The 25,491-nt window shown below is 42.3% G+C and overlaps 1 protein-coding gene across 9 annotated transcripts in view; it reads right to left on the bottom strand.

Annotated features, from left to right (window-relative positions):
• The window catches only part of col25a1 (collagen type XXV alpha 1 chain), a 152,997-nt gene that overhangs the window by 13,181 nt on the left and 114,325 nt on the right, over positions 1 to 25,491 (bottom strand). For 6 of the 9 annotated variants that reach the window (XM_082527625.1, XM_082527623.1, XM_082527617.1 and 3 more), the window contains 18 exons: positions 22,855 to 22,881; positions 21,572 to 21,616; positions 19,565 to 19,609; positions 18,690 to 18,716; positions 16,407 to 16,451; positions 10,872 to 10,904; positions 9,060 to 9,095; positions 7,244 to 7,288; positions 5,798 to 5,860; positions 4,636 to 4,704; positions 3,887 to 3,931; positions 3,261 to 3,305; positions 2,907 to 2,984; positions 2,522 to 2,545; positions 1,707 to 1,751; positions 1,525 to 1,569; positions 408 to 488; positions 240 to 302 (listed from right to left, as the gene is read on the bottom strand). In XM_082527625.1, coding sequence (XP_082383751.1) covers positions 240 to 302; positions 408 to 488; positions 1,525 to 1,569; positions 1,707 to 1,751; positions 2,522 to 2,545; positions 2,907 to 2,984; positions 3,261 to 3,305; positions 3,887 to 3,931; positions 4,636 to 4,704; positions 5,798 to 5,860; positions 7,244 to 7,288; positions 9,060 to 9,095; positions 10,872 to 10,904; positions 16,407 to 16,451; positions 18,690 to 18,716; positions 19,565 to 19,609; positions 21,572 to 21,616; positions 22,855 to 22,881 — 861 coding nt within the window. The remainder of the gene's footprint in view (positions 1 to 239; positions 303 to 407; positions 489 to 1,524; positions 1,570 to 1,706; positions 1,752 to 2,521; positions 2,546 to 2,906; positions 2,985 to 3,260; positions 3,306 to 3,886; positions 3,932 to 4,635; positions 4,705 to 5,797; positions 5,861 to 7,243; positions 7,289 to 9,059; positions 9,096 to 10,871; positions 10,905 to 16,406; positions 16,452 to 18,689; positions 18,717 to 19,564; positions 19,610 to 21,571; positions 21,617 to 22,854; positions 22,882 to 25,491) is intronic. The other 3 variants (XM_082527624.1, XM_082527618.1, XM_082527620.1) reach the window with 3 other exon arrangements.

The following is a 25,491-nucleotide window of genomic DNA, read 5'->3' as shown; positions in this document are numbered from 1 at the left end:
TCATTTGAGTATCAAGTGCAAAATATAAGACATGCTTTTAGCAGCAAATCAGTAAATCAGGTTGCACACTTTATTTGATTATTTTCTTCCTGATATTTTGCACCTTGAGAAAAGGAACTCCCAGAAATGTGTATGGAACTGGGTCAGCTGTAGAAATCTGAGTGTCCACCTCTTACATCAGTCTTGTCACTGCACTCTCTTTGTAAATATTGTTGTTACTATATTTTGTTCTAACTTACAGAAGGACCTTGAGGACCTGGGAGTCCTGCATCTCCTTTATCCCCTTTCATTCCATTGACACCCTAGAGGAACAAAAGTTTCATGAGATCCACGTTGTGTCTGCCGAATGACAGGCTGAGTAGGTAAAAGTTTCAGAGGCATTTATCAGAATGGGAGAGTATTCTTACAGGTAAGCCAGGTAAACCAGTTGTTCCTTTCTCCCCTGAAGCTCCGGGCATTCCCATGTCTCCTTTAGAGCCTTTGTATCCCTAAGAGGGGGTAGAAAGTTACCCAAAGAGATGAAAATGATTAATTTCTATTTTCACTGTAGCTATTAATTGAGAATGGATTTTGTACTGGCTACAAAAAACTGTCTGTTCTCCTGATATTCTCTAACAGACACTGTCCTGTCTGTGGTAGATTGTCATATTAGACATTTCAAATAATGAGGTCAACAAATATGCAGGTAATCCTTCTTCTTGTTTCTTGTTTATACGGTTCAGTTGCTTCTGTTGATTTTCAGTTCTGTTTCCCTGTGTAGGTTACTCCCAGTTCTGTGTCTTCCCCACTATGTTGGTTGTAGTGTCGTGTCTTCAGTGTGGGAGACTGTCGTGTCCCCTGTGCTTAAGTCTCCCTCGCCCTTTGTGTCTCAGAGATGTCTTTGCCTCTGTGTCGCTCGCTCTCTATCCCTCTGTCTTATCTCCTTCTCTGGTTTACATGTTTCCCCTTGTGTCTCGTTCCATGTCTTCCCCATCTGTCATGTGTTCTCCCCAGCCGTCACCGTCTCTGTATTTGTTTCTCAGTATGTCCGTGTCCCATCTCCCGTTTCTATTTCCCTAACGTGTCTTAAGTCTGCGTCTCTGTGATTCCTGTTTTATTTTGAAAGTCTTGTGTTCCGTGTTTAATGTGTTTATTTTTGCTTCCTCTGTGGCGTCGTGTTCATTTGTATCTGCTGTGTTTCCACTTCCCTCGTCACCCTCATGTGTATTTATGTGATCTGTTGTCATGCATTCACTGTCAGGTTGTCTGTGTTTCACACCATGTTTCCATGTATCCAGGCCAGGTTTCATGTTAGGGGTTTTTCACGTTTAGCTTTCCCAGTTTAGGTTATTGTTTAGCTTCGTCTTGTTTCGCTTTTTCCCTTTGTTTTGTAGTTTTCTACCAGACATAAAAAACGGCTCGATTTTTGTTAAGGACCCCGTTTTGCCTTTGTTTGTCTACACTTAGGTCATCTACTCTCGACTCCACATGTTAAGGTTAACCAATGTAAGTAAATATATATACACATGTATAAGATCAACTTACTCTTTCTCCATCAAGTCCAGGAAGACCAGGCAGACCGCGATCCCCCTGATATGACATTTTTATGACCACAAATTAGACTAAATTAGCTATCAAGTTACATAATGTGACTTGTAAAAGATCACCACTTGACATCATAATCAAACACACAACTACACATACACACACACACATAAGAAATTTACCTTTATGCCTGGTGGTCCCGTTGGCCCAGGAGGCCCAGGGGGACCCTGGACAGAAAGAGAGACAGATTTCTCTTCAACACGTGCGCACAAGTGTGAATACATCACAGCTGTAGTGAAACCTACGAAACAATGCTGTGAATTACGTTTTAATTAAAACTGGCACTGGCCATAACACTGAAAAATTATGTTAGGAATCAGGTATTAACCATGAACAGGACGCTCAACACATGCAGAGGTCACAAAAGTGAGAACATGTATGACAGAATTACACACTTTGATGTTAGGATGTGAGGGCTGCATGACTTCGACAGCTGAACCATAAATTCCGCCATTCTGACACTGATTTAGGGTGAAATGGAAAATCTGCATTTTTCTGCTCTGGGGTTTGTAGTTCTTAGTGAAAAAAAAAGGCTACATATCCGTATGCTTATTTTAGATGTAGACATGTTGGAAGGTGGAATAAACTATTGCTGACTCAAACCACAGCCTTTGGGATTCTTGACTGCTATACGTGATGCGATTTTGACAAGAAGCGGACTGAATGAGTTTGGAAAACCCTCTTAATGCTGTTTAATAGACATTCAAGGACACAACCAGCAGCTCAGGCAGCATGTAAGGTCGATCACAGAGAAGCACAATCGCAGCACTGAATACAGTTTTATTCACTGTCAAGCAAAAACGTTGCTGGGTGAGGGAGGACAAGTACAACAGGGCAGCGCAAACGGGTGTTGGAACCGGGTCGGGCCCATGCTCGGACATAGATGGATCACACTTTGGAGATGAAACGATACACAGAATACACAGAGCCTATTTACCGTAACTGTAATAGTGGTAATCTTCTGCAGTAGGCCACAGGAGTGGAAGTGGGGAAGAGGTGAGAGATAAGATTGTAGAGGTCACATGAAAAGAAACCTTTGTGTCAGCACATTTCTGCACAGGAACACCCTCAGCGTCTATAGAGCTCAACCTAAGCAGCTTCAAATGAAGGCATTGCACTGGATTACATTTCTATACATGTTTATATTTTTTCCTTTTTAGTCATTATGTTATGCAGGCAAATAATTCACTTTCACCTACTTTAGCTCCACTTTTAATCTGGCAAGTAAGCAGTGAGGAAGGTGAACCATTCATAGGTAGGTACACGCATCAAAAATAAAAAGGAATCACTTTCCCCTCGTCTTTTACGTCTAAGGAACCGACCTGTAAAGCTTCCTGAATGTTTCCGTTGTAGTCGATGATTTCGGTGGCACCTTGTTCTCCTTTCTGCCCAGGTGGGCCCTGCACATGTCCAACACCATTAAACACATTTTTATTTCACACATGATTATATCATATCAAAGAATTACAAGCTCAATAGAGTGCCTCCCTTTCAGAAATCTGCCTAGGCTTAACTACTGCCCCCTGGTGGTGATAACAAACCAACACTCAAACTGAGCTGTCACTCTGATGTGCTCATCCTAATCACATCCTAGAACTGAAGTGTTGTATTAGAAATTAAAAGGTTTAGCGTGTCAGCACACAGCATCCTTAATTATCTTTAATATGCTTGCTTACCCTTGGTCCAATGAGCCCCAAGTCTCCTTTATCTCCACCCTCGCCCTAATATGAAAGACAAACAACGAATATTGAACTCAAGGCACACTGCCGTCACGCCTTCAGCCACACACTTTACATTTTTATAGATGCTGAGGCCTTTTAGTATTTACAGCTTGCATTTGACAGAATGAAAGAACAACTTTGATGAAATAATATCTATGTTCTTTACAGCTTCAAAAGCTGTGATAAAAGCTTGAATAAATTAATTATAAATGAGAATAAATTAAAATCTGAAGTTCAGCTTTTCGCCCTTATTACACTGAAGGAGTTTAAAGTGTTGGTGGAGTTTAAATTTGTGTGTGCAACCGATTTATGTGAGTTCGTTTAAATGTTGTTAATTTAATCTGATGTGTGTTGCATTCAACTCAAAGACTCCTCCAACATTTATTAAAACCTGTAAATCTGATTGTTTTTATAAACAACACGCTTAACAAGGATCATTAAGTTCTTAGTGTTTTCACATTTTTACCAGCTCAGGACAAAAAAACAAACCAAGATCACTGGAAAATACATTTAGCTGGTTCTTTTACCCAGGATCAACTAATTCCCATGCAGTGTAGAGAAAACAAATCTGCTGTACTGACCTTTGACCCTTTAGGGCCAGGTGTACCAGCCTCTCCTTGTGAACCCTGCCACGTTTAAAAAAAACACACAGGTGAAGAGGATACTAACGTGTAGTACTTCAGACATGCACATAAAGTTGAAGAATATAAAACAAACCCTTTTTAAAAACTTTTATGGGTTTAAAGAAAATTACGCATTTCTAAAAACACATTTCCTGAAGGAAACATTATCATCCTCTCTGACTCCTCCTGTGAGAGCTACGCTTCGAGCTCCACTAAAATAACCAGGTTTTAATACGCTGCAACCGCCAAGAAGTGGAGAACGTGTTTATTTGAACTGTGTCGCTGACAGAGGATGAGTTTCACTTCTGGGGCATGTAATAGGATGTGAACCAGATCTCTGTGTCGTCTAAGTTTAGACTGGAGATTAAGCTACCTGCAGGGGCAGCACCAGACATAAACAAAGGCAACCTCATTTACACTGGGTTTACTTTGCACGCACTCCAGGGAAAGCCACGGACCTATCACAGACTATAATGTTTTAGCCAGGTTTAACAAAAAGAGAACATGAAGTCTTGATTAAGCATCGCCTTATCTGATTTATGACTTGGAGAACTTTGCCGTGTGTGTTTGGCTCAAAGAGGCTCTAGATGGCAGCAAAGCAACAGCTGAAAAGCTCCAAAGACTCCTCGCTTCAGCGACTTATTTCTTTAATAATTCATACCGTACGCACAGGCATGAATGCACACTTATGCCCTTCACTTGCTGACCTTTGGTCCAGTGGGTCCCGTCTCTCCTCGTTCCCCCTTCCCTGGTGGTCCGTGGTCACCTTTCTCACCCTATGCAAAGAGAAGGAGAAGAAGAGGTGAGTTACTATTGTTCTCCTGCAACAAGGTGTCATGCAGAACTGCTGATCAAAGCTGAGTTCCCTCTTTAATGTCAGCACAAGGCCCGCGGTGCATCTTCTGAACATGAGGCGCGCCTTCGGTTCCCCTCATGTCATACATATTCAGCATGACTCCTCAGCCTTTTCACGAGCTCGCTTACTCAACATATTCAAACGGCGAAATGTAAATACTGATGCCGAGTCAGCACGAGGCAGACATGAGATGTGACAGGGCCGAGGAAATCGACAACAAAGAAGTGAAACCCTTTTCCTTAAAGTCGATGATTTAAATGCACGTTCTTAATTTTGAATTTTGATTTGACTGAAAACAGCCAATAGAGGGAGACGTGGTAAAACTCGAGCTTCACAGTGTCTAATACTTATATTTAAAAACCGAGCGGGATGCAGTTATTATCCAGCAGCATCGATTCAGTAAGGATTTAATAATAAACGATTACTGATATGTTATTATGTGTAGTGTGCCTTGAAAACAAAAAAAGCAAGTAAAACGCTGATTGTCTCAAATGGAATAAACATTAAGCCAAATTGTTTTTCTACAAAGCCAATTTTTTAGCTTCTCTCTGCCTGACATTTGATTAAGCAGCAGAAATATGCCAGAGGACAGCGAAACGCTAATATATCTCAGTTATCTGCGCACTGCAAACAGCCCGATGCAAAAGGACATGAGCACGAGCAATAACTCTTGCATGTCTGGATTATCACCGCTGGCTCCGCAGTGTGATAATGTCAGGACTCAAAGGTAGCGGCAGAGGATTATCTCATTCTGACCACTTCCAAGTGACATTTTGAAGCAACAGAGGTTTAATCACCTTGAGGGGAAAGCGATAATGAAGGGTAATGAGAACAGAAACTCAAAGGAATTCGCGATTTCACCGATGATCGGGCTGATAGGATGTGATAACCATCAGTCAAAGTGTTTGCGTCTCATCATTACCAGCTCGTAATATTCAGCGTGTCACTCGGAGCAGAAAATACCTCCCACGCTGTGATAAACAACATCACAGTGACGAGCTGAAATCACCCACCTTAGTTCCTGGGAGTCCTGGAAGCCCAGGCTCACCCTGGGGACCGAGAAACCCGGGCTCACCCTGCGCAAAAAAAACAAAAACAAAAACACAACCACGAGCAGCTATTATTAATTTTTCCACTGGGCGTCTCTCATGTAGCGCTGCTAATGAGCACTAAACACACACACACAAGATGCATGAGCAAACACATTTATAATGACAGGCATGCACTTACAGCTCGCACACTTGCACGCGCACACAAGCGCGCACTCATGCATAAATCACACTCACAGACACACATTATCAGTGGCTGGTTAATTTATCCCCTGGTTCCTCATATATTTACGAGTCTCTCCCTCTTATGAATCCTAATAGACGTTATGACTGACCTTGTTAGAAACTCATCGGGGCACGCAGAAGCGTTCTGATTAAGAGGGTCTGCGCCGCTCACGGAGACGCTTCCAATTTTCCTGCATTTGCACTTTCACGTATGAGGAGCGAGGGTCCAGCATGAAGTGCGACACTGGGTTTGATTTACATAACATTTGATTGGGAAATTACTTAACCGGAATGTATTATTACACCATCTGCAACCTAGAGAACATTAGGCACTCTGGAAGCCCTCAGAGAGGCAATGGACATTTGGCTTTCAAACCTTTAAACTTTGATTGGATAAACAGCAAAGAATGCAGAGAGCAGAACAAAGTGCAAGGCCGAGTGCTACGTTAGCAAAAAAATATTGTTAGAATCCATCAAGCATACAGGCCTCTTAAGTCAAAACAGGAGTATATAAAGTGTAAAATGAAAGGGCCTTTTTTTAACAAGCCCAGCACGTTCCAAGCATATGAAAAGAAAAGAACAAAACAGGCATAACAAGCACCATCATCTCCATGTCCGTGTGAGCATTCCTTACATTCAACAGTTATATTTTAAGCTTAATGGTCCACAAGTGCATTGATTTTCTTTAACATGCGCCATTTGTGCTTTTCGATTCGCCATCTGCTCTTGATACGGGGAAAACAGTAGCTTTAAAAAACCCGGAATAATCAAATAAAAGTTAAACTTCCTCTTTTTAACGAGCAGCACTTTTGACACATTGAGCCTCCTGATTGCCACCGTCAGGAAGTTGACTGAAATGTCTGCCTGCTAAGCAGCATTCGATCATTAATTCATGGACCTCCGTGTTATTCACGAATCCTAATGAGACAGTTTTCCTGCTGAACGCTGGCATCTTTAGATCAAAAGCTCAGACTGTTTGGTTTTGTCATTTCGCCTAAACTCCTCACTTTCGCTTCGCAGCAGCTACTGCTAAGCTGAAGTGCGAATCCCCACAAAGCAGGAGAAGCGAGATCGGTCCACGACGGCGTGACAGCAGGCCAGATGTGTACTCTACCACAGATGGACTGAAGCTGACGGACAGGGACAACACTGATGGGAGGGTGGATGAAAACACGAAGCATTTACCTTTATCCCTGGTAGTCCAGGCAGCCCTGGAAGTCCTGGCTCTCCCTACACAAGAAGAGTGTGACATGTTACAGCCAAGCCAAGCTAAGCTGAGTCAAGCCTCATTTGGGTTTGAAAAGCTCTATGCTTTATTTTCTATTTGTGTTTTCCTCTGTCTATCAAGCTGTCGTGGTTCTGAAAAGCTGCCCGCTGTCCAGAAATTGTATTTTCACCGTCATTCGCTTGTGGTAAGCATCAGCAGAAGGTACTTGCACATGCACTTTCAGACCAACTCATGCAGCCGTGGCTTGACAGCGCGATTAGTACTTGTCAACCCTTCAAAAAGTGCAACTGAGTTTCATTTTTAGGATTTTATTGGTTTGGGCAGGTGTGAAGTGTTCGGGGTTTCTGGAAGGAAAAATCGTCTGATACTTTGGGTTAAAGTTGCAAAAGCTGTTTGCGAAAGCTGCCACGGCTTCAAGGTCCTCCGAGTTTGGCAGCGTAGGAAGAGTTGGCGTATTTTTCTATTATCAAGGTCGGGTGATTGTCAAGCTGAGAACGCAGTCATTTGATTCGACTGTGGAAAACTCAAGAGGTCAGGCTCCCCCCCCCAATCCTCCGATGAGAATACTTTGAGACTTTCAAAATAAAAATTTCTGACTTAACGGGAAAACTATGACCACTGGATTTATGGCATATGAAAAGAAATGATTAGCGCCGCTCAAGAATAATGAATCGTAATGGCACTCGGGGGATCAGAGAGGAGGCTGTAAACTGCGATTGCTGCTAATGAAAGCATTATAAAAAATTAAGTCCTTCTTGTTGACAGCTGAATAAATGAGTGCCACCCAATGGTGATGTTAAATGGGAAACAACAACTCAATCTTGTGACATTATTATGTGAAAAAACCCCAATTTTTAAGTGTGTCAGCACAAGCAGGATGTAAAACGAACAATATGATTAAGCATTAAAAGTTAGTTAGGCCACAATTTTACTTGGCGGCAAAGCAGGAAATAAGAGGCACTTGCTAAAAAAAACAACCTTTCTGTCGCCTGGAACTAGTTTGTCCAAACAGATAAAAGAGACTGAGAGTGTAATTTACATGAGGCATTGGTGCAATGTCAGCAGAAGTCTGGTCAAAGGCCGGACAATGGCTCAGTTTTCTTCTTCGGCGTGACTGTTTATTAGTTTCTCAACAAAAGCTGTTTCTTCAGCAACATTCTCCTGGCTGCCATTGTTGCCTCGGAAAGTATGTCAAACACTACAACAAACAACGGCCGGGAACAGAGGTCGTAGTGGCGAATATCGCTTGAACAATAAAACTGAAGCAGCAGAATAGGGTGACCTTGTGGTTGGAGCTAAGGGAAATGCACGCAGAAACATGGAAACAAGAACAAGGAGCCAAAAAAAGAGAAAAATCCAGAAGATTAGTATATCCAGAGGTGTTAGTATGAAACTGGAGACCCTACACTGGCTCTAAACAACAATCAAGCTGAATTAAAGTGAAGTGAAGGGCTGTGATGTACTGAAGGTCAACTTGCATTCTTAATGCCATTTAAACAGTAACGTTCGGCTGAGTTTTGAATGAGCATGTCCATATTTGAGCTTTTCTAATTTGCAAAAGTTTCGATGTGTACAGGCACAATGATGAAAAATAAATAGACTTTCATATACACTCAGGTTTCCTAAAACTATTCACTGGTCGAGTTATATTTTGAGTAAAATATGTCGGTATATTTAAAACCATACTACTATGACTGTTGCATGCAATTATGTACTACTTCCTTTATGCTGTGTATCAAAAAGCCATGAGGTGTAGCAAAGTGTAGTCGTTACCTTTAGTCCACTTCTTCCAGGCTCTCCAGGTTCACCCTGTAATACATGTAAAGAGTTTTCTATTTAACCGGTGTGACCGATTTCAAAATACCACCAACTATCTGTACTTCTGTTCTGCATGTATTAACAGAAAGTCCTTTATAAGTTCTTAATCTTAGTAGTTAGTTTCAATTGGTAACAAAAAAGACCCCTGATCCAAGTACGTATAGCTATCTGAATCTTATTTTCTTTCATGTTGACTACACTTACCTATTCCTGTTCATAGAGTAACACTGTAGCTCATTATTGTGTTATTGCTTTACTAATGGAAGTCCATTTTTTCCTTATTGAATCCAATTAAAATGAATGAAAGTAGCACAGGCTAGCATTCGTCTGGTAAGTAAACTATACTTAAAAAATTTAACAGAATCTCAGTGAGAAGGGCGTTGGTTTAGCTCACTGTGTTGAGCGGGTGCCCACATGCCCTTTGGCTCAGAGCAGCCAACCCGCAGTTTCCCCGTCTCTCTCTCGCCTTTTGCATTCCTGTCAGTTCTTCAATCTGAGAAAATCTAATTTTCTCATTGAAACAAACATAATGTCCCAGAGATGTTCTGTTTGATTTAGCTGAGGTGAGTGTGGGAGCCAGTGAAGTCCTTCATCTTCCAGGAACTGCCTGTGAAATCTCACCACTTGAGGCTGGCATTGTTGTGCACTGGGAGGAACCCGGGACCACCTGCACCAGCACTGGTTCAGAAAATCGAACCAAGGGATTTCTTCCTGATACCTAATGATACCTAGGATACCTAATGAAGGCCAGAGTGTTGTTGGCTAGCCTGCAGAGCTCTGTATGCCTCTCCATTGATATGCTTCCTCAGACCATCACTGATCCACCACTAAACCTGTCATGCTGAACAACGTTTCAGGCACTACAAGAGGACGTCGGGCCTTCAGGCCAGCCTCATGAAGGCTGTTTCTGATTGTTTGGTCAGAGACATTTACACCAGTGGTCTGCTGGAGGTCATTTTGTAGGTCTGGCAGTCCTTATATAGTGCTAATCCTGTTCCTCCTTGTACAAAGGAGGAGATACTGATCCTGATAATGGGTTAAGAACCATTTACAGCCCCATCCTGCTCTCCTAGACTAACTGCCTGTCTCCTGGAATCTCCTCCATGCTCTTGATATGGTGCTGGGAGACACAGCAAACTTTCTGCCAGTGGCACATCACAATGTGCCATCCTGGAGGAACTGGACTATCTGTGTAACGTCTGTAGGGTCCAGGTATCGCCTCACGCTACCAGCAGCGATACAGACACAAAATGCAAAACTAAAACAGTCAGAAAACTGTCAGTGGCCTCTATCTGTAAAACCTGTTTCCTGTTTCGGGGGTTGTCTCGTTGTTCCCCTGTAGTGCACCTGTTGTTAATGTCATTAACACCAAAGCAGCTGAAACTGATTAACAACCCCCTCTGTTACTTAACGGACCAGATCAGTATCTAACAAGTTAAACTCACTTGATGCTTTACTGCTTTTTTTAGCGTAGTTTAGTTAACACTAGCTAATAAACTAGCACTCCAGCCAGTTATGCTAATATATTGAGTTCAGAAGCCAAAAAGCCAAGCTGGTAAAGGCTAAAATGCCAGATGTTAATGCTCCAAAGGATAGTTAACAAACCAAGGAACATCTGTCCTTTTTCTGCTGTCTACAGTCAACCCTATTTAAAAAATACCTGTAGATGCACACACAGTCACAACTTGGACCTTAATGAATTACATTTTTCCATTTAAAAATCTTAAATCAAGGACAAAATGACAGTGGCTTTAGCTTAGCTCTCACCTTGATGCCTGCTGCAGAGGAGCCTGCATCTCCCTAAGAAAGAGTCACAGAAGAAAAGTCAGAAAGACACAAAAGGCAAAACAAAAAGTGACAGAGACTGTTAAAATAGTCGATGGGCTTGTCTGTGAGGAGTCAACATTATTGTGCAATTACATTTACAAAATGCTGACTTATAGAAAAGAAACCCATTTACCGAACAATGCGGAGCATAATTTCACAACTGCTGCATTTGACTGGATAAAACTGGGTGAAAACACAATTTGAAGAGCAGCTTGTTTGCTATTCTAAACAGAGAATGTACCTTTTCACAAAAGCTGGAGACAGCATTTTTATGACTACGGTGCTGGGAATCGTTTCAGTTTTACCCTGCAGCTGGGCAGGGGTGATGACATGCAGGGTGAAATCTAACACTATATACAATAAGAAGAAATCCACAGCAGTATAGGAGGTGAAGGTGTTTAAGGAGGCACACTAACAGGAACCACTGAAAGCTTTGTTCATTGCTTCTCCTTAGATATGGCACGGAACTAGAAGGAGACAGAGCTACTTATATCACATTTTTCCAGCAAAGCTGTCCAGACACCAAGAACCCAGACCCTTTTTTTCTATGCACTGCATCACTACTGCAGTGTACAGTAAAAACAGACATAAAACAAGGGGCCAATAAGCCTAATTACGGGTGGTTGGTGGGAAAAAGGAGTGGGGAGGAGGAGGCTGGGTCTTTAGCTCTGGTGTGGACTCTGTGGTTTCACTACACATACGCCTCGCGCTCAGAAGTTGCTGAAGGAATGCCTCTCGCCCTCAGCTTTTTATGGGAGTCATTATGATGCATAGCACACAAGGCAATGTTTAATTGTGGCTCTTTTTTTTTGCACACAATAAACTGCGTTACTGTTTACAGCTGGGTTTCGCTGCATACTCAGGGGTGCTTCTATCCCAATCTTAAAAATTCATCATTCCACTTTTTAATATATATAAATGGACATTTTCACAAGGTCTTTTATATTTTATTGGGGTACAAGATCTAAATGGATGAAGTTTTACAGTTCACTACAAAAAATACAGAAAAAAAGCTTTTAAATCATTTTACACAATTAAATAGAAATATTTCTGGCCAAATACTTAGGAGACAACATGGATTTATTTCATCTTAAAACATATATAAATATATATATATACTAAAGAAGGAGACAGGGGCCCATTTTCCTGACTTTCTTGTGTCTTCACACCTGCTGCTTTCGGCAGGGGTAAAGGTGCCACGTTTGTACTTAACTGTTACAATTTTAGCAATAAAAACAACAACAACAAAATTACCTTGTGACGCTCATGATCAGTGGGCTATATGCAAGCATAATTAACCGTTTCCACATAATTAATCACAGCAGGATCGTAATGCGCTCGTACTGCGGAGAAATAAAACGTTACATAATAGATTGTAAAGTTTGGCCGTGTGAAGCAGAGCCCTGAAAACAAGGAGGATGCTGCAAAAGCGATCGAGCCTTCATTCCTCGGCTGCTGAAGCAAGAAGCTCGCTGGTGTGACCGATCTAACACAAGTGACACCGAGCTCTAGAAGCCGAACGAGAGCCCTGACCAAGAGAGAGTTTAATCTCTTCCAAATGTAGGAGTATGAGATGGAAAAAGCGGCGGAGCTGGGAGGTGTGCTGAGGTGTGGCGCAGAGTGCTGACACGTCCCAACTGGGCCAATTACCACGGTGAGGCTACAGCGTTCGATTTAGCCGCAGAGCAGACTAAGATGGAGAGCCGTCACCGCAGCTCCACTTCATTACAGGCACCCAGACCTGTCGCTGCCCGTTGGCATTTAGAGATAATAGCATGAAGGGCGCAAAATGTATGCCTAGTAAATCATGCCATTTTCCAGCTGTTTGCTTGGGGAATGAGATGAGCGCAGAATTAATCGCTGAGCAATGAAGGCATGGCTGAATTGTGACTAATTAATACCACCGCAGTCATCAAAATATGAGTCTTACTCCACATTACAGCCATTAGCAGTGATGACCAAATTCAGCGGGCCCCGGCTAAATATTACCCCCTGTCCCTGAGTTAAGATATATGTGAGGCAATGCAAATTGTGATTGGCTCCCAGGGCAGAGAGGCCTTGCCAGTATTTGAAATGCTGCCAGTTCACAACAGCTTGGACCGGATCTTAGGATTCAAAAATTATACCAACCGCTGTGCCAGACTGGCCAGAGCCAAGCACTCATAGCCTGGAACTTCCCAAAACAAAATCCAAAGTTTGATTTTGTGTATTAAAAAAAGAAAACAACTTTAAAGTATTTTTCAATTTGTGAGGTCCAACTTTTTCAGCAAGAAGAGTCACTGTTAATTTCACACCTACTTAAATACTTAGGCTGAATGCATCAGAAGGAAATGGTTTAGAACTAAAGCTTTTAACTGTGGTAATGATTTGTTTTAAATGAGGCCAAAAATGGACATGCAGGGGCTGTTAGAAACATTTCTCTCTACGCTTAATGATGGCTTACGGACACAACAGAGCAGGTAATGTGTTATATAAATGTATACTAAACAGTGAGTGAACATAAGTGAGTATAATTACACAGATGCTTTTCTTATGTACAATTAACATACCTATTACCTACTACTTTTCCCCTGCTACATTTAGCTCATGACTTATGATCACGCATGTTTTAGTATGATCATGTTTCCCCCCATATTGCATTTTGCAGTATTATATACTTTTTATAATTCGTATATATGAGGCTAGTCACAGAGATTGGTAACTCCTGGTCACTAGAGAAAAGTGTGCATTCCCTGAAGAACTGCTGAGTAGTTGATGACTGTCCAGTATTTAAATTAAACTCCCACACATGCAGGCTAAAAGAGAAGCTAGTGACCCCCTTACAACCTCCGGTTGCTAGGGAAAAATGTGTATTCCCCAACCAGTTGCCATGTGGTTGCACTAGGTTGCTTTTAGTACTAGAAAAAATTGGTTGCATAGAGGTAAACGGTCCTGTAATGAAAACCTTCTTGCGACTGCCTTGTTTGCACGTATGATGGTCGTGATTGCTCATAACTCGGGCAAACTTTAGCTGCTATGGTAACTTGATTACAAGTTTGACTACAATTTTTACTAGTTTGATTACAGTTTGATTGGAGGCAAACTGGTATCTACTATGAAATGGGTGTCCGAAGCAATCTGCTAACAACCAAGGCAGCCGCAAGGAGATTTTTGGTGGATCACCTCCAGCAACCGATTTTTATCCTGCCACACGTAGAAACCTCCACTTGCCAACCGGTCAGGGATTACCTGGGGTTGCCACTCCCTGACAACTCTAGGTGAGAAAAATATGCATTCCCCAGTCAGCTCCCATGTGGTTGATCTTGGTCGCTGCCAGTCGCTAAATGAAATTGATTGCATAGAGATATGTGGTTCTGTATTGAAGACCTTCTAGCGATTGCTTTGGATGATGCTCTACACCCAGCAACCTATAGCAACTACTCTCCAACATTTTAGTGAATATACTCCTTTCCATGGGGGTTGTCAGCAGCTAGTTGTAGCAAATTATTTATTTACAGCAATGTTTTCAATAAACACCTGGAAAACAAGGTATATTTCTATGGAATTCAATTACATTATCCGCACATGAGCTTATACAAACAAGAAACTAAACTCAAGACTACTTGGAGCTGTTGGAGTCCTCAGCATGTCAGCTTTTTAACCTGCTCTTAAGAGCGAGTGAGCATGTCAGTCAGAGTATATCTGCCCTGTCATTTAGTCTCTTTCACACTTCACAGGTCCCCCACAGTCAAAACAATCTCCCTTTGTATCATGCGAAGCACAGCCAGACTGCTTACACCACCAGTTCTCTCCCCCCCTCTCTCTGCACTCCCCGAGGTCTCTCTGCTCACCATAGCGAAGCTTTCGCTGCTTCACCTTTCACCTCACATTACCACACTTTCCCCGCAGTGCGTGCTGTGTATTGTTAACTTTGGCATCTTCAGCATGGACGACTAAAGATGCCCTCCTTCCCTCCCATGTCCCTCTGTTCTCTGGTTTCATCTTCCTCCCGTGAAGCAACAACACGATCATAAAAGAGAAAGTGATCAGATGCAAAACTCTGATGACAGGGGGCTCCGCTTGGCAACACGTTCCCTTCACTTGCACTGAAAATCAATCAGCCCTCGGTGTGCCTGACATCTGGTAAACTCATCTGGATGTCTATTGGTTCGAATTCCTCTCGCCATATGTTGTGCGCTACGTTAAACAAAACACTCATTTTTACGTCCTGATGCTGACCGTCTGAGATGAGGTAATCCACATCCATCGTAAACATGGCAGAAATCATAATTATTTGTAGTCTGCCTTTCGCTGTGAAACGCATCAGTGTGCACCCGAATGAATGGCAGGTGATCGTCTACAGAAGTCTGAATTCCCGTGGTTATCCGATTCATCTTACTCTTCTTCACTCCTGAAGCAAAAATCCATCATCTTCTCTCCTTTTATTGCACCAAGGTAAACTAGATCAAAGCGGTGCTTGAGCTGCAAAGTTTTATCGCCCTCCTCTTTTCCTTTTTGTTCACTCATTTTCCACAGATGACATCCTGCATCTGTTTCCCTCCAATGGTGTCCTTTCTTGGCTGCCGAGTTTTAAAAACCACAGTGCCCATAAAATGAGAAGTTATCAAAGTTTTTCTGCACCGAACAGCAATAAATTGGCAGTGACATTTTCAGTACATGGCTTCTGGTCTGCTGCCGGTTTATCGGTTACATTTTGTTTTTATACCTAACTCTGTATAAGCACCTCTGGTGTATAATACATCACAGCATTTTGCCCTCAGATACTGCGTTTCAGTTTCTTTGGCAACTCCAAGGAGAATCTTTATTGTTCCCCACTAGTGTGAGAAGCTAAATCAACATTTCCCCCCCCAAAAAATAGCTCATTTCTATCCATAATTGATTTGTTTCTGAAATGTTTTACAACTTATGAAGAGTAAAGAGGTCCAAATTTTGCCCAGAGGTCATCCAATACAAATGAGGCTGTGACCTATTTTCATAAATGCTCCTTAAAGAAAATAATAAGAGCGAAGGCAGCATGGCAAGCATAATGTGTTTCTGGATATGATGTCAGTGTGCTAATACAAAGCAAAGAAACTCTTCCCGAAAACAAAAGCTTTTTGGACAGAAACATGAATCTATTAGTTTAGTTCTGAACAATCTGCCCAGCAGAGCTGTCTTGAAGATAAATGGTAACAAATTAATGCAGAAACCATCCAACCAGAAAATGTAGCATCAGCGTAGCATAGCAATTAAGTCCACATTAAATACAAAGGACACATCAAGTGCCAGGATGACTGCTTATGTGCAGCCTTGACTACAGTACAACTGATGACCCTTGACCCCAGCTGTTTCTACTGAACATTACAGTTCTCCTCAGAAGGCTGACGTTAACTTTTTTTTACTGTTTTCTGGCCACCGACAGCCTCTCTGTTGGTTCCCTGTGCAGCGTCCAAGACATAAACAAAAGAGAACAAAAACTCAGAGGATTTCACATACCTTCTCTCCCGGTTCACCTTTCGGTCCGTCCTCACCCAAATCACCCTGCAATGACATCACAGAAACCTGTTCAGTCTCTTGGACGCAGGAATGAGTCAGTGCTGACAGTACATGACATGAAACATGATTGCTTTAACAAGCTTAGCACACAGTAGGACAAGCTTCTTCTTCTTCTGTGATTGCACTGGAGCAAAGCTGCTGCTTTATCTTCACTTTGATCACTTAGCCGTCAAATGAAGTTCAAATATAAATGTAATATTTAGGTGATGCCCTGTTACGAAGCTCCTAAGCTCACTGCATTGAGAGCTGTGATAAACTTCACTTCTTAACTCCCAACTTTTGCAATATTTGCTGTACGGCCGGGATCATAGCTCGTCCCATCCACGATATGACTCGGTGGAAGCCATTTGACTGGTAGTTTTCTTTATAAGGAGAATGTCTCGTTGTTGGAATAACCTTCAAATGAGTAAGTCTGGTGAGCCAGCTTTTTTTCTACACCCCCAAGAGGCTGTCATGTCTCAAATGCACACTCTACGCGCATTCCCAGGCTCTCAGTTGTACTTTGTTTTTCCTGTTAAATAGCAACAGTTAGCATACGATACCAAGCTGGTAAATCTATCTGCTCAGCATCAGCATGTCAGCACGCTGGTTAGAACTTAACTCAAAGCACGCAGACTCACAGACTCTGTAAAATGTTGCTACACTCTTGTTTTATCAGTGGATTTCGTATCACAGCACGGCTATAAATCCCGACTGTGTAAATGTAGTGAAACATGACATGTTTCATCAAATGAAATTAAATGGGGAAACACAATGATTTGCAATCATGAGTGTCTTTGTAAGTTATCCCTGTTGTGATGTCAAAATATATACATATATTTAAAAAAAACTGCAACAAGCTTTCTACTTTCCCTTTTTATCTGTTAGAAGCCTTTTTTCTTTTTTAATTAGCTTGCTGACTAATTAATGAGGAAAAAAAACAAGTGTTTAATGTTAACATGTCTGACTCCTCTGAAAATAAAACCTCAGAGTACTTTGAGCCAAGCTGCCTGGCAGGGAAAAGGTGATTTCACTTTTAATAAATCCCCATGATTTTATATTAAGATTAGACCGCGAATCAAACAACGCCTTGCAGTTCCAAGGATATGAAATCAAAGGGTGTCTCATTGTGTTACGCTATTAAAAAAAAAAAAAGAACTTCAAGAAAACGAGATTATTTTAACAGCTTCAATGCTTCAAACTGCTGTTTATTTTTCCATTTAGGAATTTATCATAAGTTGAATCGACAAAGCCAAAAAGTGCCGTTTTTGCTAGCAGCGCTGGCCTGCCACATGGCATCTCTTCCAAACCCGAAGGTCAGGACCCCAATTAGTGCTCTGACAAGTCTCAGGATGATTATATGACTGGAAATGATAAAAAAAAATTAAATCTGCAGAACAAATTGTTTATTTTGTCAGAATTTTCTTAATTAACTGGATGTGGTTTCCTCTTTACCCTCCTGCAACCTGATGAAATGATCTGAAAAAGATGCATCCCTCTTCTGGAAAACTGGTCACGATGTTTAAGACGTGGAAATTGTGGCAAAGCCAAGCGGCCAGGAGTCGACAAAGCACAGAACCAGGTTCATACTAACACGAACTGATACACTGGATGCTCGTGTTCTTTTTCAATCCATTGTGCTAAAAAAATATTTTCACTTTGACCTTTTTTCGTGCATCGCGGTAAAGGATACACACGATGCTGTGAACTGGGATTGCTAGGAGATGCTGTCACATCTTTACAGCAAGCCAGGTGTGTTAGCGACAGAGACACTGTCTCTGATTCAGCTCAGAACTGATCCAGCTGACAACGACTGCCCGAGGGCCAGTTTTGTGGTCGATGAAGCACACACGATAAGTCATCACTTAACTCTCCAGCCCGCTGCACTGTCATCCCGGTCAGTGTTTCACACCTCCCACCCCGCTGCCGTCCAACAACAGCAAATAAGGGCACCATTACAATTACAGAACAGAGGGAATAAAGCTGCCGTTCCTCTGTGAAGCTGTTTTATGGGTCTGTTCTTAGGTTTACTTCACGGCCTGGAGTCGGTGAAGCTGGGTGCAGTTTTTGTGACTCACTAAATCACTGACTCACTGGTGGCTAAGTTACAGAAGGGAGGCAACTTAAAAAAAACCCAAAAAACTAGCTGGAGCTGGGAGATGTAAAGGCAGAGCTGCAGTCGTGGTGATGAGATAACAGACTGACGCTAGCAATAATGTCCGAAGATCCAAATTAGCGCCTTACCTTTTCACCTCGTTCTCCCATTTCACCCTGTTAGGAAGGAAAGCAGAGCAGCAGAGATAGAAAAAATGAGGGTTTGGGGGGGTTATTGCACACACTCAGGGTCAGATCGTATCTGGGGTTAAATTCATATTTGATTATAAATGTTATGACTGCTTTTTTTCCCCAGACAGACCCTGACATGAACTTTTTTGTTTTTTAAATTTAAAATCGTCCTTGCATTATCATTGCAACATATTTTTATACCATGCATTAAAGTCTTCATGGAGGATATATATTTTCTGTTACATCAAAGACGAATACATGTATATGCATGTTTTTCAAAACCATGAAAAAGAAATCACAAAGGGACAAAACGGCTGATGGTCAAAAGGTAAGATGAAAAATGACTGAAAGGGGGAGATGCTTCTGTGAGAGGATAAGGAAAGTATTGCAAATGACTTTAACCCTCTGGAGTCAAGGGACATCTCCAAATCACATGACTGAATTAAGATGACCCTGCAGCAAGACGCAGCCTCACGGAGTCTCTGTTTCAGTTTGTATTAAAAGTGTGAACTATATACTAACAGTGCAGTTACATGGAAGGTTTCTGATGTGATAATGATATTGTTAAGCTATGTAAAATAATCCATATAACAGCAAAAGTGTTCACATTGAGTCTTATATTTTAGATCATCTCAACAGATATTTGGGATTCAGGATTTTGTTTTAGTTTGATATTGCAAAGTTTGCTGGCAATGGTTGCTGCTGCTCTCACAAAGTGCAGGGTGGGATAACATGACTTTGACCTCAGAGGGTTAACCCAAAAAAAGGGGGAAAAAAGCGACTGCTATGACTTCACAAGAATATGAGCACACAGAATATGTGTGCACCCCGACCTTGGCTCCTGGAACACCGTCCAGTCCTGGGATGCCAACATCCCCCTACGGACAGCACAAGATACACACAGTGACTGACTCAGTGTGCTGCGTAAGCAGTTCGACTAAAGATTCAAGGTCAGGAGATATGACCCCTACACTCCCCACCCCACAAAAAGCGAACAAAACAAAAGAAAATGCATATTTTTCTTCTTAAAATTGAGATAACAATTGACTCAGACACAAGAGTGAGTGTATGGTGCAAAGGGCTTTTGCAGGATAGTTGGTAATGCAGCACGAGACAGGTGAGATACAGCTACACTGACAGAACTGCTGTAAGGAGCGTAAATGTACAGCTACAGCACTATGAATTCTATAACATTCCCCAAAAGTTCACATGTATCAAATATTGAAACCACAAAGTGAATGTGAAAGACGAGAGGATAAACAAGCTGATTAAAAGCTTAATTATCTGGTTTGGTTCTGTGTATGTGCGGAAGAAGAAAAGCCAAGCCCGTCTGACGGATGCCAGTTTGCCGTTAGCCTCGATCCCTTGTCTCCGCGGCTCCCTAGCTGAAAAACCAACCTCTGTCCATCTGCTGCCAGAAACAATTAACCTCCTGACCTTTGCAAACATACCACGTCATTACCCTTTCAGAGGAGCAGTAGCTATTCCTCAGCCCAGACAGACAGCTTTAACCAGATGAAGCTGATTAATGTAGCCAGAGTGGAAAAATAACGCAGTGCATTACTTGGATTAAAATACATGTCACCAGGCAGCTCGGTACTGGCCATATTCGAAGGAAAACTGTGTTACTGGATGTCATTTTTCAATATCTTAATGCTATTTTCACTGTTCCCCAAAATGCTTCATGCTCATGGGAAACTTGGCGTGTCTGATCCGCGCTGGGCGTGTCCCTGCAGCTACACACTCGTGGTGATGTTCGTCATAAACGCCGAAGCCTCAGATCAATCGTCAGCCGCATATGGAAGTCATTGACATAATAATGACACCCTATTGACATAATGATGATAGAGTCTGTTAGGAACTCCAAAGGTTGGCTTGATAAGGTGGCATTAGTGATTCTGCTGGGATATCCATGTCAAATCAATACCGTGTCTGTGCGAGTGGACCCGCCACTGCCGCCTGAGCACCTTTAACTGCTTTTGAGTCAAACTTTCTGCAAGAGTGAGACTTACATACCATAACAGGTTCTGCTTTATAACTGCACTGCACAGCATTGGAGATCTATTTCATGGCTGCTACAAAACCTCACTCCTTTCATTTTGGAAACAGAATTAAGCTTTCAGCCTCCACTGTAGCCAGAGTTAGCATGGATTTTACTTTAAAATGAAACTTCTTCACTCTGGTTCCTATTACAGCCATACGTGCCTCTCCTTTCTTTATAAGTGCATGTTTCAGATTAGAGCGATGCAACCCTCAAACTGCCTCTCCATTCATTCTCTTCACTTATACCATCGTTTGTTCTGGAATAAATATGCTTTTCCATCTCTTTTTTCTCCTTCCCTCCACCCATTGTGAAACACCTGCACTGCGTCTTCTTTATCCGCTCCGAGAATGAATAGCAGACATGAGCCGAGTGTGTGAACAGATTCAGAGGCAGCCAGAACGGTACTTTGTGGTTAAGGCTTGAAGAAGAAGCCCACGGGTTTTCTCCCAAACCGAAATAGTGGTTTGAAACTGTCAGAACTTTTTTTTTCTTATATAAAAAACTAAAACACATGGGGAGAAAGATTAACGAAAGATTAATGCTCAAGTGAGCCTTTTCATGATAAAATACTATCAGGTACGCAGATGGATGTTGGTTCTCTGAACTTTGTGTGCATATTTTTATTTTAGGGACACATAAAAAGTCTTGAGGGACAATAATGCTGCCTAGTAGTGGTGTTTTTTTCCTCTTGGAAAAGTACATTCACTAATAAAAACAACAGCAAGTCAGCAAGAACTAGTTAAAAGCCCAGAAGTGTAGAGCTTTACAAGAATTCAGTGTAAATGAGTTTGCTCACCTTCAGTCCATCAACACCGGGGATGCCAGGAGGCCCGAGTGAACCCTGGGAAATAAAAGCAAAGTTTGTTGGGTTTTTTGCATCATTACATTCGACCATCTCGCTGCTCGTACCGTCACGGCCGGCTCAACGGTTGTAAATAAACACCGGCGGCGTATCCGTTCTGTCTGCCGCTGATCAGGGCGTGCTCTGATGTTACTGCGCCAGACCAGCATAAATACTGCATGTCATATTTCATCATCTGCTCTGTTATGGACAATACAGCCAGAAGGCAAGACTGAGGACACTCCTGCTGCACTTCAAACTGAAAATGTACTGCCCTGTGAAATAAAGAAATGTTTCGCACAGCAGATGTACTCGAGATTTTACCGCATCTACTGCGTCAGCTTAGTAAAAGTTGGTTTAGACTTTTTTTAATGAACGCCCGCTCTCTGTTCTTCGCGGTTTGCTTATGTTGGCTTTTTGCACCGCTTTCATAATAAAAGCTATTTATAGAGTTCCCGGTCACATTTAAAGATGTATCAGAGATGCTTGAGAGATGTGAGATACAGTCGCAGGAAAGCATCGTGTCGAGGGTTGAAAACCGTTCACGCTGGACTTTTTCGTCATGCGGTGGCACCGAATCAGTCACCGAGCTGATGAAACTTGAATAACCCTCGACGCGGCCCCTCTACTAAACACAGCGCTCCACTAGCAGCAGATCTAATTGAGTAGCCTCCGGGCCTGGCTTATGAGTCATTAACACTGTGGTGTGTCATCATTGACCCCTCCACACACACACACTCCCTCTCCCACGCCGACGGGAGGCCTTGCCGACAGATGACAGTGCAGACAGGAAGTGTCTGATTGGGTTACACTGAACAAACACTGGCAGCTACCTGATGGCTGGATATAGCTTACATCTGTTCCTCACATCAGCGCCACCAGGGACCCGCAGCCTGTATCACAGCACTTAGCTCCAGGTTCTCTGTTCTCCATCTCTCTCCTTCTCTGTCACCCTTTTTTCCCCACTTCTCCTGTTTATTCACCATGACTGCGCAGTGTCTGTCGCTAATATGCAGGTAAACATACTCATCAAACAACACGTTTACAACCGTTTGTGCAACGAGAGCTGCTGTGAAATGAAAAACAGTTTGGTTTAGATCAGAATTCAACAGAGGGACAAAAAAAAAAGTTTCCTTTGTACTTTTATGTCACAACCAAGTCAGCGAATCTCATTTAGTTTTCTTTAAGAAAAGCAAGAAATGCCAGCAAGAAGAAAGAAATGATTTTCTGTAACTTACCTTCGGCCCTTGCGGCCCCTCAGGTCCCTATAAATGAAAAGAGAGACGGAGAGAGATTGAGTGCAGGAGAAACGCAGCAAAAATAGTTCATGTGAGATGAAATAATACAATTACCAGAGCCAACATGGTCAGAGCAGAGAGACTGGCAGAGCTTGTGGTAGGATTTCATGCAGCGCGCACACACCCTTCAGGAAGAACCCGAATCACAATCAATCCCTTGTTTTATTCTCCAGCAAAGAATGAAAATCCGCTCACTCCCTGCCTTCTTTTCGCTGAAGTGACCCATAAACAGGAATCTTTAATAAGCTCATGAATAACAAAAGCTTTTATGGTTTTATCTTTTATGTTGATCTGTCTTTACTCGTTTTAGTGACTGTAAAAACTTGTCTCGTTTGGCCACGCTACATTCCGAGTCTACGGTCCAACACATAGAGAGGTTCATTACCTAAATGGGCCAATATCTGGAAAGTTTTGCAAAGCTAACAAGTTAGCCAACGGGGGGGGAAAAGGCGCCTCATCTCTAAGGCAGATTTAAATCATGGATCGATGTGTCTGGGAGGACAGTTTCTATTTACAACCTGCTGTTTACTGCAGTGAAACTGGAGGCCGCGTTGGGCTGTCGGCCTCCTCCGCTGGAAGCTGCCTAAAACAACACGACCGCATCGTGAAGAAACTGGGAAGCCTGGGTGAAAGTTAGCTCCTTCCTTGTTTCTCAAAGACTTTTGAGCTATCGCACCAGCGCGGCAGTTCATCAACACCTTTACGCCTGGCTGTTATGACACCTCACGTTGGCCGGCTTCTTTCACACTTTCGGCCATTTGGCTCGTCGCTCGCAGCTGAGTCAAGGCCAGGCGGACCTTGTGCCCCGCAGGCTCTCTACAGCAGCAACTTTTCCTCGCTTTGCTCACGTCGATGTATAACTGGCAAAGCTCAAGATACGGTCCCCTGATGTGTGTAAAACGTTTGTGTGAGAGTGTTAAAAAGAAGCCAACGAGGACACGTTCGGGTTGAAAAGTTAAGACTGTCAGTGCAAATTTGCCTGAAGAAGAAGCCCGGTTTGATGTCGGCCTACTTGTGACTTCACGGCGATTAAATTCTGCGAATAAGCTGATTGTTGGATCGGTTTTAGTATTTGTTGTTAAAACGGGCTATCACCAAGTAACTGTACCTCAAAACTTCCCTCTCCCAATTTCCATTTTTCCCCAAAATTGGCCCGTTAAAATCCCTGTAGCAACAAGTTCTCACATTTTCAGAAATGGCCCACACAGTTGCAGCTCATTTATGGTGCATTCCTTGTGCACTTACAGCAAAAACCTCAATGAACAACTTTCATTATCCTAGCCAACCAAGAAAAAGGTTTTCCTCCCATTTGCCTTTAAAAGCCTTTGTTAGCTGTCCTCAGTAGGGTTTAGTAAACATCTTTATGACCCACTAGGTATGTGAGAGCATGTGCCGCTCGCCTGAGTGCTAATTAGCTTGGCTACATCTGAGAACACTCAGAAGCTACTGCTGAAAAGGAGTTTTTTTGTTTGTTTTTTTAAAGAAAGTCAAGAGCGCTTAAGGAAGTCTTGGCTCTTTGGTTCTCAACCCTGGATCCTGACTTTGGTGAAAAATGAAAAGGGAAGAACAATCCAAAGATCTTTGTGAAAAAGGATTATTATTCCATCTGAAAGTGTTCATCACGATAGCAGATGTTCAGCATGTAGCGGCTTAGCTGCCTCATTTAGCATTCATAAAGGAAAGAAATTCCACAAATGTGCAATATCAACAGGCTGCCTATTGAAGTCGAGCATCCGAGCACAAATACAATGCGCTGAATGTTTGGTACTTTCATTCATGATTCGGACGTTGCGAACAATGAAGCCATTCCCAGGTCAATTCCCACACTCAATCAGCAGCACTTGAACCTTTGAAAGTTGAAGGACTTCCAGAATGTGTGGCATTCACATAAAAAATATTCGTCTGATCATAGAACAGAAAGGCTCCACATTCAAGCTTGTTCCGTTCAAGGCTTTTGTGTCAGTTATACTGTGAGTTTTCAACTATTATAAACTATTTAAACTTTTAAACAAATGTATTTTTTTCTCTTTTTTGCCTTAAGTTGTAGCTATATGTGCTTATTGCGGAGGCGTGCTTTATTCAAACTGTTCACATAACATTTTCTAAGAGTTTTCAATCACTCTTTATTGCTCCTGCCACTATAAACAAAAGCACTGTAGAAAGCACTGTAGCCTGGTAAAGCAATAATGCAGAATGGCTTAAGTTAAACCATTCAAACCTTCACCTGTCATGGCTGCGCTGAGATTAGGCTGTTTTAAAAGACATCTGATAGCAGACTGCTTTCTAAACTACAGTATGGATGTGGCCTTAGCTATCAGTGGGGATGTGAAGGCCACTTCTTTGTCTATTTAGAGGATCTAGGCTCAGATAACACTGGATGTATTGCCCAAACATGGCCCGTATTAACAGTTGTGTATAGGTCTCTTTTGGCCTGTACTGATAATGTTGATTCATGGTGAGAATGGCTGCTTCAGCTCAGCCACAGGCGTACACAATAGAGGGGCCAGATGTCAGATGTGCTGTGACATTTGGGCCACATTTGGTGCACTCATGTCAAAAGTAGCTCGTAACTTCAGG

The sequence above is a fragment of the Aulonocara stuartgranti genome (assembly GCF_965226115.1).
Source record: "Aulonocara stuartgranti genome assembly, chromosome: 3".
NCBI classification, from domain to species: domain Eukaryota; kingdom Metazoa; phylum Chordata; class Actinopteri; order Cichliformes; family Cichlidae; genus Aulonocara; species Aulonocara stuartgranti.
This window is presented reverse-complemented; position numbering and strand designations above follow the sequence as displayed.